Here is a 22,144-nt window from a genome sequence, read left to right as displayed (position 1 = left end):
TTCGCTGCACAAGTAATTGTTTGTAGATCGCTGGAAGCAGGATTAAATCTTAATGCAAATGTTAAACATTTGTTTAGAGTCAGTTAATGCTGACTGCTGTGTTAGAATTATTCACTGGATACGTGAAAGCCAGCATGATAATGTAATTTTCCTTTTGATTAATTTGTTAAATGATAGCTCATGGAAGATCTCTTTGTGCTCTGATTTTCCTGAATGTTAACACTAGGCATTTATAAGGGTGATTATGTTGATGAAGGGTTAATGTTGGACCTTAGCCTCCATGTTGTTATTAGATATGTTCGAGAAATTATGTATTTACAATCTGTTCGATATATCTAGAATCTCCTGTGTATCAGAAATGAATGATTAAACAACATAGTATCTTCTAAGCAAAAGTAATTGGACATCAACTATCACAGGATAGTTAAATATTATAAAATACTATGCATTGATCAGAAATGATAATCATGGAGATACCTCCATGGAGACATTGTTTAGGGAAGAATTTAAATTTTGGAACTATATGTGTACTATTTAATTGAGGGAAAAAAAAACCTTTGTTGAGATAAATGAGACGCTATATCCCACACTATTAATGTCACTTAACTTTGGTTTAACTGGCGATGGGAAGCCCTTTTCGACTTTTAGTTCTAGGCTGCTTTAATTCTAGTATATGGATTTTGATAATGAGAAGTTAATTGTGCTTTGTGCTTCCATGCTGGTTCTGTGTTAAAGAATCCACCTGCCAATGAAGGAGACACGGGTTTGATCCCTGGGTCGGGAAGGTCCCCTGAAGAAGGAGATGGCAGCCCACTCCAGTATTCCTGCCTGGGAAATCCTACAGGCAGAGGAACCTGGTGGGCTACAGTCCCACAGGATTGCAAGAGTCAGACACGACTTAGCGACTAGAAAACAACAGGAGTTGCACTTCACTTCTACATTTTTTTTTCTACTTAATAAAAACTTAAGTCATACATAAGGTAAAGAAATAGTGTAATGAACTCAAAGTGCTCATCATCAGACTTTGACAGTTACCAGTAATCTGTCATTTTTATTCATCTCTTAACCCACTCTTCACTGCTATTGCATTTTTCATAGTGTATTTGTAGGTAGCATTTGTATACGTTGAAATGCACACATCATAGATACACAACTTTCGAGAGAAGATGTATTCGTAATCCACACCCTATTATGATATTGAATATTTCCATATCTCTAGAATGTTTTCTGGTATCCCATCCCAGTTACTCTTCCCATCAGGTTAGTTTATAGGGCTTTCTATAAATAGAGTCTTGCAGTATAAATCCTTTTTGTGGGTCTGGCTTCTTTTCCTCGGCATAGTGTAGGTGAGAATCATCAGTGTTATAGCATGTATCAGTAGTTCTTTCCACTTTATTCCTAGTATTTCATTGTATGAATATACCACAACTTATATATCTTTTTTTCTGTTGATGGTCGTTACCTATGTGATTAAGGCTACTTTGACATACATGTACCGATCTTACCACAGACATACATTGTTACTGCTCTTGAATAAATACGTAGGAGTGGAATTTCTGGATCAAATAAAAGCTCAGCAAACTCCTTTTGAAAGGGACTGTCCCATTTTAAGTTCCCACTGGCAAAATATGAGAGTTGTGGTTGCTCAACTGAGGTGGCGCAGTGGTAGAGAAGCTGCCTGTCAGTGTAGGAGATGCAGGAGACATGGGTTCCATCCCTGGGTTGGGAAGATCCCCTGGAGAAGGAAATGGCAACCCACTCCAGTATTCTTGCCTGGGAGATCCCATGGACAGAGGAGCCTGGTGGGCTACAGTCCATGAGGTCACAGAGAGTCAGACACGACTGAGCTACTGAGCTCAGCCTACTGTTTTCTTTCCTGAGTCCCATAACTTTTAAACTAGTTTTTGTCTAAGTTTGCATAGTCTAGCTATTTCATATAAATGGAGTCATATAATATTTGTTCGTTGTGTCTGACTTACTTCACTCCATGTAATGTTTTCAGGGTTCATCTATATTGTAGCATGTGTGTATCAGAATTTCATTCCTTTTTATGATGGAATAATATTCCATTATATGGATAGATCACATTTTATTTATTGATGAATTTGTTGATGAAATTGTCAATATTGTCAATATTGTTGCAGTGAAGATTATTGTACTCGTATCTGTTTAAGTCCCTGGTTTTGGCTATACCTAAGAGTGGAATTTCCAAGTTGTGCATTTAACATTAGTGGGGGCAAACACTGGATTGTTTTCTCAATATGCTTTGATTAACGCTTCCTTGATGACTAATGATGTTGACTATCTTCCCTGTGCTTATATTGGTGAATTGTATAACTTTCTTTGTGAAGTGCTTGTTCAAGTCTTTTGTGCATTTAAAAAAAATTGGGTTTTTTTTCTTTGTTGTTTATGTTTTCTTTGTGTTGTAAAAGAAAGTTTTTTATTCTGAATAGATGTTCTTGGTATGTGTTTTGTGAGTATTTTCTTTCATTCTGTGATTTGCCTTTTTAGTAACAGTATTATTTAAAAACTTTGAAAACTGTTAACATTGTAATAAAATACACATACACGTCATTTTAACCATTTTGAAGTGTACGGTTCAGTTGTATTGTTTTCACATAATTTTGCAGTTGTCTTCAAAAACACTTCATTTTGCAAACCTGAGACTTTAACTTCTTTAATAATCATTAAACAACAACTTGCCTTTCCCATCTTGTCCCAGTCACCCCCTGCGCCACCCCTGGCAGCCACCAGTCTACTGTGTTTGTCTGTGAATTTGACTATGTGAGATACCTCATGTAAGTGGGGTCCTTCAGTATCTGTCTCCTTCTGACCGGCTTATTTTACTTACCGTCATGTCTTCCCATTTCATCTATTCTGTCGAATGTCAGAATTACCTTCTTTTTAAGGCTGGATAGTGTTTTGTTGTTACGTATATACCGTATTTTGGGTGTCCTTTTGTCTGTAAGTGGGCACGTGGGTTGCTTCCAGCTTTTTGCTATTTTGAATAATGCTACTGTGAATATAAATGTACACATCTCTTCCTAAGACTTTGCTTTCACTTCTTTAGTGAATATCCCCAGAAGTAGGCTTGCTGAATCACTTGGAACCTCCATGCTGTTACGCAAGTGGTGGCACCATTTTGCATTCCCACCAGTACAGCCTGGGGATTCCAGTTTCCCCACATCCTTGCCCACACTTGTTTCCTTCCTTCCCTCTTTCCCTTTCTTGTGTTCCCTCTTTCTTTCAGAGTAGTTTCATAATGAATGATATCATTTTGCTTTTGATTTTCTTTTCTATTTTCTTTTACTATTAATGACTAGTAATGTTGAATATCTTTTCATATGCTTCTTGGCTGTTTGTATATCTTTTTGGAGAAACGTCTAGTCAGATCCTTGGCACATTTGAAAAATAGGATGTTTTGGTTCCTGTTGAGTTGTAGAAGTTGTTTATGTATTCTGAATATTAACCTGTTATTAGATTGATGATTTGAAAATATTTCCTCCCATTCCATAGGTTGCCTTTTCAGGCTGTTGATTTTGTTCTTTGATGCAAAGTTTGAAATTTTAGTGTAGTTGTTTGTCTAGTTTTGTCTGGTTTGTCTAGTTTTACTTTTGTTACCTGTGGATTGGTGTAATATTCAAGAAATAATTGCCAAAGCTAATATCATGAAGATTTTTCCCTCTTCTAGGAGTTTTATGGTTTTAGGTCCTACCGTTAGATCTTTTATTCTTTTTTTTTTCCCTTTGATTCATTTTGAGTTACTTTTTGTATGTGGTGTAATGTAAGGCTCAAACTTGATTCCTTTGTATGTGTATATCCATTTTCCTGACATTGTGTGTGTGTGTGTGTGTGTGTGTGCATGTGCGCTCAGTTGTGTCCGACTCTTTGCAACCCCTTTGCGACTCCATGGACTGTAGCCCACCAGGCTCCTCTGTCCATGGGGTTTCCCAGGCAAGAATAGTTGAATGACTTGCCATTTTCTACTCCAGGGGACCTTCCTGGCCTAGGGATTAAACCTGTGTCTCTTGTATCTCCTTCATTGCAGGCAGACTGTTTACCACTGAGCCACCGGGGAAGTCTTTGAGGAAGTTGTTCTTTCCCCATTGACTGGTGTTGGCACTATTGTTAGGGACCATTTGAATACAGGCAAGGGGTTAATTCCGGCTCTTCATCCTGTTCCATTGTCTGTATGTGTTGTTGCCACTACCGCACTCTTTTGCTTACTGTATATTTGTACAAGTTTTAATACTCTTAGTGCTCTTGCCTCTGAGATTAACTTTTACTTGAGAATCAAACTGCTCACCGTCATCTCCTTCCCTAATTTAGATTTTGTTACTCTTGTGTCTACTTAGTGCTGTTTGGAAAGATATTTCCAGAATTTTAGTATGGTTTATAGACCTGAGGGGTGAGTCAATTTTTTTCTACTTCTAGGTTAATTTCCTTTATTAGGTATACATTCTGTTCTCTATATATAGTTGTGTGTAAGTGAATTATAGTTGCTAAATTTAAAAAATCAATATGTATTATTAGAATTCTTTGCTGGTATGTCAAATGCTAGCAGACTGGATTTGAATGAGTCTCTCTCTCTTTTGTTATAAAAGAATAGTAGTCACTTTGGGGAAAAATACTTTCTGATCTTCAGATTCATTTGTCCTTAGTTACCACTGGGCTTGAATATTTAACAGGAGAACTGGCCTTATTATCTTTGCAACACTAGAATGGAAAACCTGAAATCAAACACAGAAATTTGGACACTGTCTTGCAACAGAAAGGAGACTCCCCTTTGGGTCACTTGTAGGATCCATTGTGTTCTTTGCAGCTTACAATCAAGTCTTTTTTTTTTTTTTTAACATGTTGCTATTCTATTAATAATTTGGAAGATTATTGAGACACAGAATTCTAGAGCAAATGAGACTTTAGAAATCATATCTTCATATTCCTTCAGTTATATTGTAAATCATATTATTTGATTAAGGACTATAGTGTTATAGGTATTTAAGATCACAGGATTGTCAGCATTGATTGGCTTCGAGGATAATTGTAGTAGAAACACGTGGTAATAGGTAAAATGTGCCCATAATGTAATTTTTGTACCTTCATTTCATTAGTAATGCCCAACACTTCCTTCCCCTGTTTACCATTCAGCTTTCACTTTCTCTGCTTCACATGGAATCCTTACATGCACTCTTGTGTAGAATTATTGCTGTGTTTATTACCAGTGGAATCCATGGTGAATTCTAGCAGATTCCCCCCTTCTACGTCTGCATCTTTGATGGTAGTTGGGTTTACTGCTGCTCACTTATTAGTGCCCTGGGTCTTAACAGCCTTATTCAAACAAAACATCTTAAATGGAGGCATTAAAAAGGTCACAACAGTGAGCCATTTTTGTAACTTTTGGTGCAATAAAATGGGTATGTTGTGTTTTGGAATACAAGACCTCTGAGTGCAGCTATTCATTTTCTTCATCTATAAAACATTTTAGAATAACAGCTTACATCTGTTTAGGGTTTAAAATTCCATGTTTTGAAGAGACATCATTGTTTTGAAACTGCAAACCAGACCTGGGGAGGGAACTCGCTTTCTGACTGGCCCATGTTCTGTAGTAGTTGGGAGTGTTTGTTTTAGCTGTGGAGCCATATTTGCTGGCCGTACTACTGTAACATGTGTGGAACACATTTTCATTATTTCTTCATATTGTAAATGACAAGACACATTCAGTATGAATTTGACTTGAAGAATGTTTGAAACATTTTCACACATCAGGAGTTTATCTTATGAGGGATATTTTGTTATCAGAAGTCAAAAACACATTTAATTATTCAAGCATTTACAGTGCATTTAATTACCTGAGATTGTCAGTTAATCTTGTTTTAAAGTTGGGATTTACTGTCGGCTGACTTTTTGAAATAAATACTTTGTGGAATAGTTTTGGCCATTTCAAATGTGTGATTTCAAAATTCTTTAAATTGAAGTAACAAATTAATGAATAACTCTTACTAGAGAAAAATGGGCAAAATGTCCATCTGTAGTATTCAAAATCTGGTATTATTATTTATTTTTTATCATTCTTTATTTTTATTTGTTTATTGTTTTTTACTTTACAATATTGTATTGGTTTTGCCATACAAAGTGCCAATAACATACAATGTAGTTTTATGGGTTAATTTTAATCAGGAAGTGAGGAAAGCTAGCAGTCTGCTACTGCTGCTAAGTTGCTTCAGTCGTGTCCGACTCTGTGCAGCCCCATAGATGGCAGTCCACCAGGCTCCCCGTCCCTGGGATTCTCTAGGCAAGAATACTGGAGTGTGTTGCCATTTCCTTCTCCAATGCATGAAAGTGAAAAGTGAAAGTGAAGTTGCTCATTCGTGTCCGACTCTTAGCAACCCCATGGACTGCAGCCTACCAGGCTCCTCTGTCCATGGGATTTTCCAGGCAAGAGTACTGGAGTGGGGTGCCATCACCTTCTCCTAAGCTAGCATGGACCATTGCAATAAGTTATAAGGTTTTTTTCATCTTATAACTGTGACATATGTACATTCTTGTTAAAGTATAATGTATTTACATTTGGGAAGAAACAGCACAAAGAAGAAAATTAAAATCATCTATAATCCCACTTTTCATACTGTTCATGGAGTTCTCAAGGCAAGAATACTGAAGTGGTTTGTCATTCATGAGAAGGGGGCGATAGAGAATGAGATGGTTGGATGGTATCACGGACTCAATGGACATGAGTGTGAGCAAGCTGTCAGATAGTCATGGACAGAGAAGCCTGGTGTGCCGCAGTTCACGGGGGTCACAGAATCAGACAAGACTTAGCAACTGAACCAAAACAATAATCCCACTAACTGTTAGTCCTCTTTGGCATTTTGTTACATATTATAAATTTTAAAAAATGGTGGTCCAGTGGTTTGGACTCAACACTTCCACTGCAGGGGGCCCAGGTTTGATTCCTGGTTGGGGAATTGAGATCCCGCAAGTGTGCAGTACAGCCGAAAAAAGAAAAAGAAAACTACAGTCAGTTTCTTTGCGTTTTGATAATTTAATTGAAAATACAGCATTCTAGAGCCAGAATGGACAGTGTCAGATGCTTTCATGGTTTGGTAACAAAAACTCAACTAAATTTATCTCCTATTATGGTACTTTGATGTACAGGATGGGGTGCTGCTTAATGATGAAGATGACAGACTTCTCTGAGACTCTTAGTTTGTCAACTTAGTTTAGTGACATAGGCTTTTTTATTTTTATTGTTTTCCTCACTGCCATTTCCTGCCTGAACGGAAGGCCGAATTTCTTTCTGTGGACACTGTCAACTCCAGGGCCATTATTTCTTCAAGCAGAGAAAGAAGGTGATGCTAGACTCTTAATTTCTGATTAAATATAAATATTTTAGAAATAAGTTAGCACTCTTAATTCATAAGATAAATACTCATTAATCCCTTCAACACTGTGGTCTATGCACGCACGCACACACACACACACACCCACCCACACACACACCCACCCACCCACCCACCCATCCCTGTGCTTATTGTTACTGGTCAGAGTCCACATTTACTCTTCACTGGCAACTGACCTGGATACAGAGCAGCAGTACTGGGGCCATAGTCTGCTTGAGCAGAATCATCTCTTTCTCAGGACCAGTACACAGTGCGTGGAGATTACCTAGGCTACTGGGGAGGTCCCCTGGAGTTCAGGTATTTTTATTTTAGGAATTATGAAGGTGGGGTCCTTTTTTTAGAATTTTAGAAGATTTAGTTAAAAGCGCATGGATTATACTGGGGGTGAATTTATATGCAGATAAATCCAGTTTGGGTGTCTTTTAGGTAGACTGGTAGTCAGATGGTCTGGGCTTCTTCTTAACTCTTCGTCTTCAGGCATGTTAAACAGCATCTCTGAAGCTCCATCCCTCATCTGTAAAATGGGGATGGTAATGATACCTATCTCACAGGATTGTTGTGAGGAGTGAAGTAAGAACTATGAAGTGCTGATGGACACAGTTCCTGGCATGTGAAACGTGCTTGGGAACAATTCTAGCTTAGCAATACACATGTGATTGTAACTCTTTAAGTGCCATGCTTGTCTTCATGCTAGAGATGACTCTTGCCCCTGACGAAGCTTGAGACTAAATCAGGCTCTCAGGCCGCCTCTGTCTGCTCCTGTCTGCGCAGAGCCTCACTCATCCAGCACGGAGAAGCGTTGCTTCCTTCCCACGCCTGGGCTCTGGCCCCGGATCCCTCTTCTCAGCTTCCCCCCACAAGTGGCTCTGCCTGCCTCCTCTTCCCTCTCTACTGCGCTGGCCCTCCATCCACCTGTCTCAGCTCTGCTTTCCTTCCTTCTGCCCCCTCCGTCCCTTCTCTCTCCCTCCTCCTCTTTTCCTCTCTCACCTTTCTTCTTTCCTGCTCTCCCCTCCTTTCCTCCACCCCTCCTCTGTCCTGCCTCACCCCCATTCTCTTTCCCCCTTGCAGTTTCTCACCAACCCTGACACCTGGCCTGCTGAGGAGTAGACAGCTAGAACTCTAAAGCAGAAAAATGTAACATCTTTAAAGCTTTATTACCTGTGATGGAAAATATTTATTTTCTCATTTATTTTTCGGTTGCCAGTCTCTTCATATTGCATTCCTATTTCAGTTTTAAGAGGGCATAACAGCATAATTTTATATCCCTTGTGCTTAAAAAGTCAGTAGATTATACAAGCAGTTACTGTTTAATTCTATACTTAAAAATTTGTTTAATGGTATTTTTTTATGTATATAAATTTAAAATGAAATAATGTTTCTGAATAATAATTATAAGTTCATATAGTCATGCTAAGCAAATTGATCTTTCTGGCCTAATTTATTCGGGTTTTCCTTTTTTTCTCTTCAGATTCCTTTCTCATTGGTCCAGTTTCCCTTGTGGGAGTCCTTAAAAGTAAGTTCCCTGATCTTCATATATAATTGCTGTCTAATTATAATAAATACCCACTAGTTTCAGTGTGGAATACTGGAATATAATATTGATTATTGATTTAAAACTCAAAATTATTGAGTTGGAAGCATTTTGTGAGCGGGATTTACATGCCAGTAAACTTGTTTTAAGCTTGTTTAGGTATCTGTGGTGTATGGGAAAGAAGCATATGGTAGGCATAACTGAAATCCTGAGATGTTTAGGGAAACTTGACTTTGCTGTGTGTTGTAGCTCCTTTTCTCCCCAGTTGAAGTTTATTTCAGTTCGCTGTGTGTGTAGAGGTTAAGGAGTGACAGTGAGGGTAAATGGAAAAGGAAGGAAAGCCCGGCTCTGGATATTTATAGGCCTCGGAGGCCACGACCTCCCCCCCACATCTAGCAGTGGGCTGGAGGGGGCGCAGCAGGGGCCCTGGCTTCTTCAGGGCCCTTCCGTCTTCCCTGCTCACCAGGCTGAGGAACCCTCACTGGGGAGGAGCAGATGCAGGGAGTCAGCCGTGAGGAATGTCACGCAAGGTTTAAAAAAACCAACTAAATGAATGTGTGAAAGCCATTATTCAAAACATGAAGAGATGTTGTATTTGTTTTTCATCTGCTGCTGCAGTGATTTTGAAACTTGTGGGCCATGCTGTGACTTGTGTGGTTGTTTGCCAGCATTTTAAAGATAACAATAAAAAAGAAAACAATAACATCTTATGAGGTGGGTTAATAAATCTTATTTTGTCAAACTTCAGGGTTGTGTGCACATATATGCACACATCTGTGGCCTGGGTTGCAATGTGAAATGTATTTCTTACTGTGGATAATGATCAAAAAAGTTTGAAAGCTCTTGTGCAAATGAAAATGGTGTAGAAATGATCAAACTGTAAAATGGCAAAGTACCTAGCTAGGTAGGCATTTGGTAAAACAAAAAATAAAGGAATAAGTCTCATTATTGTATAGCATTAATAATCATGGCACGCTCAAAGAAAATGTGTTTGGAAGCGAAACAGTTATTTGGACTCTGAAAAATAGTCTGTTAAGGTTATACACTAAGGATAATAAAATGAGACAAAACCTTACTCATAAAAAATAAGCTTTTCAGTATTGAGAAATACTTCTTAGAAGTGACCTGATTTTTAAGGATAATGCAGTTCGTTTAACGCTGGTTTTGGGGTCTTTCATGGTTGTTTAGTTTGTTTTTGCTTTCACTGTTTTCTGTGTGGCACACGGGGAAAATGAATTTCTCTGGCAGTGTTTCCAGGCGTGATGTAACAGCCATCCAATGAGAAGGTCACATTCCATAAGCATAACAGCTCTCTTTTTTTGTGTGTGACAAAAGAACAACGAAGCAACAGCTGTCCCGAAAACAAGACTCACTTTATTAGTGTCTCAGTAACCAGCATTCACGTGGCTTCTGCACACTCGCTGACGTCCCCAGGCCCGGTTTCTGCATAGGAATGTTTGAGGCCCAAAGAGGGAAGAAGCATGGGGCTCATTTCTTTTCAGTACTCAGGGCATTTGTAGTACGGTAACTAGTTAAGAAATGTCTAGAATTTTTCAGAGTAATAATAGATGCCAATGTTGGGCTTTAATACTTTTCTTTGAGCCAGTGTTCAGATGCTAAGGTTCTTTTTTTCAAGTCAGATGTATTAAGGTATAATCTTCATATGGGAAACCTCTGTAAGTGTACATTTTTATAGGTTTTTGGCAAATACTGAGTACCACCCTAAACATGATATAGAATATCTGTAGGTTTCTCTTTTCCAGAATCTCATATAAATAGAATCACACACTGTGTAGTATTTTGTGCTTAGCTTCTTTCATTTAACGTGATGCTTTTGAGATTCCTTTCTGTTTCATCCCGACTTGTGGTTCGCTCCTCCTCGACACTGAGTGTGCCCTGTGTGCATACAGGGTAATTCGCTTAGCCAGTTACTAGTTGATCCACCTGAGTTGTTCTCAGCTTTTGATGATCATGGATGAAGCTGCTGTATATATTTGCCTAAGGATATTTTTGTATGGACATATGTTTTTGTTTCTCTTGGTTAAGTACTGAGAAGTGTGGTTGCTGGATCTTATGGAGAATATAAGTTTAAGTTATTAAGAAGCTGTCACAGTGTTTTCCAAAGTAGCTGTCCCGTTTTCTAATAATGGATGAGAGTTCCTGTAGCTCTCCATCCATGTCCTTGCTTATTATTAAAGTTTAGCCTTTCTGATAGTTGTGTACTGGTATCTTTATGGCAGGTTTTTTGTTTGTGTTTGTTTTTGATTTTTGCCACACCGCTCTGCGTGCAGGATCTTAATTTCTGGACTAGGGATAGAATCCGTGCCTCTGTAGTGGAAGTGCAGAGCCCTGCCCTCGGGACTGGTGGGGAATTCCTCGTTGTAGTTTTTGTTTGGGTTGGGTGGGTCTTCGTTGCGGCGCGCGGACTTTTCTCTGGTTGTGGTGAGCGGGGCCGCTCCTCGTTGCGATGCAAGGGCTTCTCACCGTGGTGGCTTCTCTTGTGGAAGCGCAGGCTCTGGGTGCACCAACTTGAGTAGTTGTGGCACACGGCTTAGCTGCTCCCTGGCATGTGTGATCTTCTCAGATCAGGGATTGAACCCGTGTTCCCCGTGTTGGTGGATGCATTCTTATCTACTGTACCACCAGGGCAGTTCACTTGTTGCAGTTTTGATTTGCATTTTTCTCAGGGCTAGATAATGTTGAGATCTTCTCATATAAATTTTTTTTTAACATACATATAATGTGAAATCACAGTGCTTTGTAAAAGGTAATTTTGGGCATTCTTTTATTTTTGTATTTATGATTTTCATCAAGTAAAACTTGCTTCTGCAGCCATGGAGACACTGTATTATATGCAGGAGTTTTTTTCTGTTATGTTTAGGGAGAAATACGGCTCAGGAAGATTTTTCTCAGCAAGGACTTTGGCACATTGTGTGCACATTATGCTGTAAAGTAGTGGGAATCTGGAGATAGAGTCTAGCCACCACCACCTTAAACTTATTCTGCCTAAAATTGATGGAATCGCCTTCTAAAGTCACTCCCTTCTATCTCCTTGATCTCTGTTAATCATACTGCTGTTCTCCTGACCCCTAGTCTCAAATCCCAGATTGAACCTGACTCTCGGTTTCTATGTCACTCACCAGGTTGCGTTCACTAAGAGTTTTTGGAACCTGTGGTATCCTTTGTTTTTATCAGATTCTTACTAATTTGTGCCTAAACTAAGTTAACAGTCTGATCTATTCTACACACTGCATTTGTGTGATCGTCCTTAAACATCTTTTTGAAGTTCCCAGGAATGTGTAACTTTCTAAAACTCTAAAACATGAAGTTGTTGGATATCCACATTGTGTTCTTAATTGGTTTTTACAGCTCCCTTCCCCAATAGTTTTTTTTTGGCTCTTCCTCCCTTCCTTCCTTTCCTTCTAACCAGAATAGGCTCCTTACTGCCCCTTTTCTTTGGCTACTCTCTGAAATGCCTTTTCACAGATCAAATGCAAATGCATCTTTAAAGCCAGCTCAGTTTTTTTTCTCCTGCCTGAAGTTTTCCAACCCAGATCCTGAAGCTTTATCCGTATGTCTAACATCTGTCTGTACTGCTGACTGGCGTTTAATTGTGTGCTGTGTTGTGTATAAAACGTCTTAGAGGTGAGCCGTGGCGCCTTCTCATAAGGCCCAGTCCCATCCACAGATAGAAGTGACTGATGCCATTAATGTACATGTGTGGCCTGCCTCCTGTGAGCTCGACACTGTGCCCTTTCACAGCGGTTCAAGATGACTGAGGTGTGACTGATGCCCGTGAGGAGCTGTAGTCTGTCCGAGAAGTGCACACTCACAGATAACTCCATGGTCAGGTGTCTATGATCGACACCCACCAAAGGCGGTGTGGGGGTCAGCCCTTCTGACTCCCCGAATCATATCACTACACTACCTCGTTTCTGAGATTTTCTTTCTTTTTTTATAGTACACATACTTACAAAAAGATTTAGATGAAAGAGTAGACAACATAAAGATGGATTTCCCTGGTGGTCCAATGGTTAAGACCTCCCCTTCCAATGCAAGGGATGCAGGTTTGATCCCTGGTTGGCGAGCTAAGATCCCACGTGCCTTGCGGCCAAAAAAACAGAACATAAAACAGAAGCAGTGCTGTAAGAAATTTAATAAAGACTTAAAAAAAGAAAAAAAACAACCATAAAGAGAAGGGGAGGTAAAGAGGCTCAATCATCGTATATAGAATACCCGCACAAATAATTTTCCTATAAGGTTTATGTTGACTTTGGAACTTTCTGGCAGCCCAACAGGAAGAGAAGTGAGTTAGATGACCTGGTTCTGTTACCCAGCAAATGACCAAAGCATGCTACTTTACCTTGTTTCTTGGCTTTGGGTGCCATATCGGTGTGGATAACTTGCATGTTGAGAGCTCTGTCATGGACCCCCCACTCTGAGTTACAGCCTCACGTGACCAGTGTCCTCAGTCACATCCTTGTCAAGGTGTCTCAGGGGAAGCGGTTCAGAGCACAACTCTTGGTTTGTATTCCCCTTTTCCCCAGCCTGTTCCTTCCCAGATGTCCCCTACTCAGTAAAATAGCACAGATGTCTGTTCTTGCCAAAGCAGAAACTTGAGAATGACTCCATGGGTCTCTCTTTCCGTCATCATCCAGCCCATCACCAACCCCGCTGTTGGGACTTAAGCCTCTAACTCACCTCCTGTCTGAACTGCTGCGTTGGCCTCTCTGAGGGTCTCCCTGATGGTGTTCTTGCTTTTCTAAAATATCCTCTCTTCACGACAGCCAGAATGATCTTTTACAGAAATAGATCTTACCACTGTGTGCTAAAAGCCTCCAATGACAACTCTTTGAAAGAAGAGTAAAATGCAGAGTTTCAGCTGTGGTTGACAGGGTCACACGTCATCTGGGCCCCCCGCCTCACTGACCTTCCCACAGCACCTGCCCGCTGTGCGCCCCACCCGCAGCCCCTCTGGCATCCCTCTGTTCTGTCTGGCTTGCCAGGCCGCTCCTCACCAGAGGGCCTTTAAGTGTGTTGTGCCTCTGCCAGAAGTGTTCGTTACTCATTCTCCTCTTTGTTATGGGTGCCTACTGTGTGCCTGGGGCCTGGGGCCGTAGTGATCCGGAGGGTTGACAGAAATCCCTTCCCTCCTCATTCTGGCTCTTTCGCTGGGCTTTCTTGGTGTCCAAATCCTTCTTGTTTCCTAGGTCTTAGATCATGTCACCACAGAGAGGCTTTCCTTCCCTGTCCACCCATCTTTAAAGTAGGACTTTACCATCTTCCCTGCTCAGTAAACACAGCATCTGTTTATTTCCTTCCTGGCATTTTAATAATTTGTTTATAAGTTACGTTAAACAATAAGTTTATAAGTTTTAATAGTTATGCACGTATTGTCACTTGAATTCTTGTAAGAAGCACGTTGTGTGTTGAATAGATGTTATATGCCGGGGTGGGCATTGTGCTAAGCAGTATACTATATATTCCTTAGCCTCTTACTCACATGACATACAGCTCAGGGGGACAGGGCTTGTCGTCATCCCCACTAACACAGAGAAACCAGGTCTCAGAGATTGTGTTTCATCTCCCACATCAGTCCTTGGTTTTCTGCCCAGCACCCTTTCACCATGTTAGTGTTGTTTCTATTACTACAATTACTGGTAGTCATTAATAGTCACAGTAATTAGCATTTCTCATAGTTACAGTGTGCTCGGCACTGTGATAGCCGCTTTCCATGGATTGTTGCTCGGTGGCGCAGTTGTGTCTGACTCTTTGCGACCCCATGGACCGCAGCATGCCAGGCTTTCCTGTCCTTCACCATCTCCCAGAGTTTGCTCAAACTCACGTCCATTGAATCGGTGATGCCATCCAAACATCTCATCCTCTGTCAACCCCTTTTCCTCCTGCCTTCAATCTTTCCCAGCATCAGGGTCTTTTCTACTGAGTCAGCTCTTTGCATCAGGTGGCCAGAATATTGGAGCTTCAGCATCAGTCCTTCCCGTGAATAGTCACGATTGATTTCCTTTAGGATTGACTAGTTTGACCTCCTTGCTGTCCAGGGGACTCTCAAGAGTCTTTTCTAGCACCATGATGAATTTTGACATGTTTTTCTATCTATGAAACTTTGTAAGGAAATAAATGAATATATTCATTGCCCTCTCAAAATTTATTCATGTTTCTCTGAAACCTCTTCCCACTTTTATTTTACCTTTGCCCCATGGGCAGCGAACACTGATCTTCTCTGTGTCACTAGAGATTAGTTTTCTTTTTCTATAATTTTATAAAAATGGGATTGTATAGTATATAACTTTTTCCTGGCTCTGCCGCATGGCTTGTGGGATGTGAAAGCATCAGTTCTTTGGCACTCAGCTTTCTTTATGGTCCAACTCCCACATCCATACATGATTACTGGAAAAACTGTAGCTTTGACTATACAAACCTTTGTCAGCCAAGTGATGTCTCTGCTTTTTAATATGCTGTCTAGGTTGGTCATAGCTTTTCTTCCAAGGAGCCAAGTGTCTTTTAATTTCATGGCTGCAGTCACTGTCCACAGTGATTTTGGAGCCCAGGAAAATAAAGTCTGTCCCAGTTTCCATTGTTTCCACATCTGTTTGCCATGAATTGATGGGACCAGATGCCATGATCTTTGTTTTTTGAATGTTGAGTTTTAAGCCAGATTTTTCACTCTTCTCTTTCACCCTCATCAAGAGGCTCTTTAATTCCTCTTCACTTTGTGCCATAAGGGTGGTGCCATCTGCATATTTGACTATGCATATCTGATTCCGTGGATTATCTCTTATAAATCTTCATGGCAGTTCTCTGAGGTGGGTGCTGTTCTTGTGTGCTTAGTCTCTTGAGCTTAGTCACTCAGTTGTGTACGATTCTTTGCCACTAAATGTAGCCCCCGCCAGGCTCCTCTGTCCATGGGAATTGTCCAGGCAAGGATACTGGAGTGGGTTGCCATACCCTCCTCCAGGGGATCTTCCCAACCCAGGGATCAAACCCAGGTCTCCCACATTGCAGGCATGAACCACCAGGGAAACCCAAGAATACTGGAGTGGATAGCCCTATCCCTTCTCCAGGGGATCTTCCCAACCCAGGGATCAAACCAGGGTCTCCTGCATTGCAGGCGGATTCTTTACTGACTGAGCTACCAGGAAAGGCCTTTGGGTGCTGTTACCGTCTTCATTTCACAGATGTGGAAACTGAAGGAGAGTTTGAGTGCCTTGACCAAGGCCTGAGTAATACTCAAGTGTTAAGGGCTACATCCGGGATTTGAACCCAGACTGGCTGATTCCAGAATTGGTGTCCTTTAAAAATTTTTTGATTGGAATGTAGTTGCTTTACAGAGTTGTGTTAGTTTCTGCTGTACAGCAAGGGGAACCAGCTGTGTGTTTACATATGTCCCTTGCTTTTTGAATTTCCTTCCCATTTAGGTCACCACAGAACACTGAGTGAAGTTCCCCTGTGCTGTACAGCAGGTTCTCTCGTTATCTGTTTGAGACATGGTGGTGTATATACGTCATTCCCAGTCTCACAATTCATCCCACCCCATCTTTCACCACTTGGTGTTCACGCATTTGTTCTCTACATCTGTGTCTCTATTTCTGCTTTGCAGAAACACCTGTACCGTTTTCTAGATCCTACCCGTATGCATTAATATATGATATTTGTCTTTCTGTTTCTGACTTCACTGTGTAGGACAGCCTCTAGGTCCATCTACATCTCTGCAGATGGCACAGTTTTGTTCCTTTTTATGGCCGAGTAATATTCCAAGTTGATGTTCTTAATCATTTTACACATAATTCTGCACGTAGTGCATGAGGTCTTTAATATGTTGTTGCTGTTTTATAGGTTCAGAAGTTGAGGTTGTATTATTAAATCAGCTTATTTCAGGTGTTTCTACAAATTGTGTTGCTTGTTTGCCTTGATGATATAAATATGGCTACCATATTTCTTAAACCAGTACCACCACCACCCACAGCATTCCTGGTTATGCTGTACTTGGGCAAGGGTTTAATGGTGTTCATTCAGGAAAGACTCAGCTCTCAGAGACTGACGTGGGGTGAGGCGGGGCACAGATGGTTTATGGGGATGAGTGGAGCCAGACCACATGTTTCCATGAGCTTGTGTTTAACTCTGCATTTTGCAGGAAGAAACTTTGTCTGCTGATCATTTATGTTTATATTCTTTATAGTTATGTCTTTTACACAGCAGGTGTTCACAGCTATTTACTAATTGTTTGGAGGTTAGCATTCTTTTTCAGGGTCAGTGCAAAGTTGGATAGCTGTATACATACATGAACTGTTTTATTTATAATTAGTTTCTTTTAGAAGTACAATCAGAGCCATAATGTACAGATGTACTCTTACTGAACCCACGGATTGTGAAAGGATATGATAAAATGTCCTGTAAGAACGTCAGATTCGTTCTGGTGTCTGAGTATGTAAGTGCAGCGTAGAGGATTGCAGTAGAGGATTGCTAACAATGCTATCAGGTCTAAGTAGTTGTGCTGCTAGCAGCAAGGTGTTACAGAGTTGCAACTCAGTAACTGGAGGAAACGCAAGCTTTAACTCAGATGCAACATTTGAAGCAACCTGAAAATAAACTCAGTTTGTTTATGTGAGATTTTTCACATTATGCTACTGATTTTCTAAGATGAAATTATAGCTTTGCAGTAAAAATCAGGGGCCATTGAATTATCATTTCCGTTATACTACAGTGTATAAAATAGTACATTTTATGTCTTGTAAATAGACAGTACTTTATAAAAACTACATTTTTATTCAGATTTATAGGTAATAACTTGTTTATTGTCATTGATTCGTATTTTAACAATAGTTAAATGTGTATTGTCAGCCCACCCTCAAGATTCTTCCACACCTTGAGTAATACGAACGGAATGCCAGTAAAGTAAAGGGTGCTCGTGCTCAGGGGCCACGGCCCCATCTCATGTCGGTGTTCAGTCACCCAGTCGTGTCTGACTCTGGTGACCCCGTGGACTGCAGCACACCAGGCTTCCCCGTCCTCCACTGCCTCCTGGAGCTGGCTTAGCCTCATGTCCGTGAGTCGGCGATGCCATCCAACCATCTCGCCCTCTGTTGTCCCCTTCTCCTCCTGCCCTCAGTTTTGTGAGGCTGGACAATCTGGTGTCTGCACAGACATGCTTGATCAGAACGTAGATTCCTGTAAAGGTTGAGAAGGGAATGATAACAGTAAAAAGATCCTGTATGATTTTACCACATTTTTGAGAAGGGAATGATAACAGTAAAAAGATCCTGTATGATTTTACCACACTAAACTTGCTCCCTAAATTAAATACAGCATGCCAACATGGAAAGAAACACTTGAAAATAAGAGCGAAGTATTTTGTGTCCAGATCACCAACAAAGTCAGGGTTGCCGATTAGGGTTTTTAGTAAAATCACCATGTCCCCTTCAGTGTCAAGTAGATTCTTAACCACTGGACCGCCAGAGAAGTCCCTATATAATAGAAACTGGAAACAGGAGTTTGAATTTTGATAAATAAGCAAACACCAAGTAAAGTATGGCTGCTTGGTTTTTTAAAAGTCTTATTTAGGTTCATTTATTTAGGTTCCCAAGCTTTGTCACCTCATTTGAGACACCATCACTGTGGTTTTCATATTTGGGCCCCCTCTCTGTGCTTTTATAGGAGTCATCATTAGACCTCAGTGGCAATGGAAATACTTATGTTTAGAAATTATGGCAATTAAAAATTTTGATGTTGAGGTCTTTAAAAAAATTCTCCATTATAAACCCATATTATTTAACTAAATTTTATTGACATCAAACTATAATAACTTGCATATTGTAGCTTCTCTAGACGGTGAGCTGTGTATCAAGGAAGCTTACAAATATTGTTTATATGCTGTTCTGTCTAGAAGACACATGGCTCTGAGGGAACCAGAACAACCAGGCTGAGCTCCCCCACTTTCTCTCTGACCTCAGGCAACTTACTTGACATTGGTTTGCACTGCCCCGCACCTGTGTTTATGGATAATAATACACACCTTTCAAAATTAAATGAGAAATGTGAAATCTTTGCATAGTTTCTAGGTACTCAGGAAGTGGCCAGTAATACTGTCAATCACAGTCATTCATACTGTTGGCAGACACTACAGTTTTACTCTTAAAGTATTCAAAGTTCATAAACAATAATGCTGCACTTCCTGCGAGTAATCTTTCCTGTCCTTCCAGTCAGTTTTTTGTCGCTCATGACCCTCTAGTTCCTCCATAACAAATAAGTAATTTCAAAATGCTTTAATAATTCATTTATAGTACTTTTTACCAGCCAGGTTCTTGTCATTATTCTTGTAGCTTAATGAATTTAAAGTTGCTCTCAGATGAATAATTTGTAAACACCACTTACCTTTTTTTGGGTAGAGATTTATTTACTCATTTTTTGGCTGTGCTAGGTCTTCGTTACTGCACAGGCTTTTCTCTAGTTGCGGCAAGTGGAGGCTACCCTCAAGTTGGGATGCGTGGGCTTCTCATTGTGGGGACTTCTCTTGCTGTGAATCACGGGCTCTAGAGCACACAGGCTTCAGCAGTTGTGACTCCGGGGCTTTGGAGCACAGGCTCAATAGTTGGGATGCACGGGTTTAGTTGCTCCATGGCACGTGCAGTCTTCCCGGACCAGGGCTTGAATCCGTGTCTCCTGCGTTGGCAGGTGGATTCTTTACCACTAAGTCAGCAGGGAAGCCCCCACAGCACTTTTCTCTCTAGCTTAGTGTCAGTATTCTTTTTCTGAAGTTTTATATTCAGGCAATTCTTTATTTTAAAAAAAAATCACACATATTAAACTTTTTTTCAAATGTTTTTTTATTATGGTAAAATTCACATAATAGAAAACACACTACATTAACCTTGTTTAGCTGTACAGTTCAGTGGCACTTAAGTACATTCACATTGTTGCACAACTCTCATTGTCCATCTCCTGAATTTTTCATCTTCCTAACCTGAAGCTGTCCCATTAATTACTAACTCCTGTTCCCCACCCCCCACCCCTCTCCCCAGCATCTGTGAGTGTATTCCTGGCTATGAATTTGACTATTCTAGGTACCTCATGTAAGTGGAATCAAACAGTATTTGTCTGCACCTGATGTATATTGGTGGAGAAGGCAATGGCACCCCACTCCAGTACTCTTGCCTGGAGAATCCCATGGACGGAGGAGCCTGGTAGGCTGCAGTCCATTGGGTTGCTAGGAGTCAGACACGACTGAGCGACTTCACTTCCACTTTTCACTTTCATGCATTGGAGAAGGAAATGGCAACCCACTCTAGTGTTCTTGCCTGGAGAATCCCAGGGACGGGGGAGCCTGGTGGGCTTCCGTCTGTAGGGTCGCACAGAGTCGGACATGACTGAAGCAACTTAGCAGCAGCAGCAGCAATGTATATTGGGGGCTTCCCTGGTGACTCAGTGGTAAAGAACCCGCCTGCCAATGTACAAGATGTGGCTTTGATCCCTGGGCTGGGAAGATCCCCTGGATAAGGGAACAGCAGCCCACTCCAGTATTCTTGCCTGGGAAATCCCATAGACCCAGGATCCTGGTGGGCTGCAGTCCATGGGGTTGCAGAAGAGCCTGACTAGTAACTAAACAACAACAAAATGAATATTGGACTGCATTTGAAAGTTTAACTCCGTATATGTCCTACAAACAGATGGTACCTTCCCCCCGCCCCCCACCGTGCTGTACAGCAGGCCTTACGTATCTGCTTCATACATCGTAGTGAACACAGTCAGTCCCACTCTCCCAGTCCATCCCACCCCCTCACCCCCTTGATGTCCATACGTTTGTGCTCTCCGTCTGTGTCTCTATTCTGCTTTGCAGATAGGTGCATCAGTACCATTTTTCTAGATTCCACATAGAAGCATTAATATATGATGTTTGTTTTTCTCTTCCTGACTTCACTCTATATGACAGACTCTAGGTCCATTCATATCTCTGCAAATACAGTTCTGTTCCTTTTTATAGCTGAATAACGTTCCACTGTATGTATTTACCACATCTTCATCCATTCCTCTGTCGATGGACACTTAGACTGCTTGCATGTCCTGGCTGTTGTAAATAGTGCTGCAGCGAACATTGGGCTGCGTGTATCTTTTGGAATTATGATTTTCTCTGGATATCTGCCCAGGAGTGGAGTTGCTGGGCCATGTAGTAGTTCTGTGTTTAGCTTTTTAAGGAACCACTGTACTGTTCTCCACAGTGGTCGTATCAGTTTGCATTCCTATCAACAGTGTAAGAGTGTTCCCTTTTCTTCACACCCTCTCTAGCATTTAGGCGTGTGTAGATTTTTTGATGTCTATTCTGATGGGTGTGAGGTGCTACCTCGTAGTTTCGATTTGCATTTCTCTAATAATTAGTGATGTGGAGCATCTTTTCATGTGCCTCTTGGCCATTTGTATGTCGCCTTGGAGAAAAGTCTGCTTAGATCTTCTCCCCATTGTCTGATCAGCTTGTTTGTTTTTTTGATATTGAGCTGCATTAGAAAATTCATATTATTTAAAGCACATTATTTTTGACATTGACATAGTTTGTTCATTCACTTGGTTATTCTGATATCAATCTAGTAAAAGTTACCATCTGTATATAGAACTGTGAAATGTCTTACAGATAACCTTTTGTTTGCTTTCAGGACACCTCTAACCTACAGATGCAAGTCGGAGCTTTTATAAACTCTGTCATGACCTATTTAAACTCTGGCAAGGTGCTTCACTTCTCTGAGCCTCACCTTCCTTGTTTGTGAAATGATTAAAAGGCAAATAACTTTGGAAGATTGTGGTTAGGGTTATGTGAGTTAATGTATGTAAAGTGTTGGTGCCTGGAGCATAGTAAGTTCTGTGGAGTGGAGTTCCTGTGGTTCCTGTATAATGCTCTGTGTTTGCCATGGAAGTTTTTCACTTGAATATTAATCTTTTGGTTCTAGAGATTTTCTTGTTTGTTTATTAGTATCTTTTTCTAATAAAAAATGATTTCTTTTTATGTTTCTAGGCTAGTTATTCTGCCCAGGTGATGGTGGAAAGTTACGCTTATCTTTGGAGATTCTGTTTTTAAAATGTGTCTTCAGCCATCTGGCTCTATTTTGATCCAGTGGGTTTTTCCCCCCACTTGGCAACCAATTTTTTTTCTTCCCTAGGTTATGGCAGGCACCGCTGTGAGGCCTTCTTCCTCTTATAACCTCTTCTGTCC

At 40.7% G+C, this 22,144-nt stretch overlaps 1 protein-coding gene across 6 annotated transcripts in view; it reads left to right on the top strand.

Moving 5' to 3' along the window:
- The window catches only part of SLC25A26 (solute carrier family 25 member 26), a 145,873-nt gene that overhangs the window by 104,170 nt on the left and 19,559 nt on the right, over nt 1-22,144 (top strand). For 4 of the 6 annotated variants that reach the window (XM_061396450.1, XM_061396445.1, XM_061396448.1 and 1 more), the window contains one exon: nt 8,869-8,913. The exons of the other annotated variants lie outside the window; for them this stretch is intronic. In XM_061396450.1, the coding sequence (XP_061252434.1) occupies nt 8,869-8,913 (45 nt within the window). The remainder of the gene's footprint in view (nt 1-8,868; nt 8,914-22,144) is intronic. 6 annotated transcript variants of the gene reach the window in all.

Source organism: Bos javanicus, chromosome 22 (assembly GCF_032452875.1).
Source record: "Bos javanicus breed banteng chromosome 22, ARS-OSU_banteng_1.0, whole genome shotgun sequence".
Lineage (NCBI taxonomy): Eukaryota > Metazoa > Chordata > Mammalia > Artiodactyla > Bovidae > Bos > Bos javanicus.
This window is presented reverse-complemented; position numbering and strand designations above follow the sequence as displayed.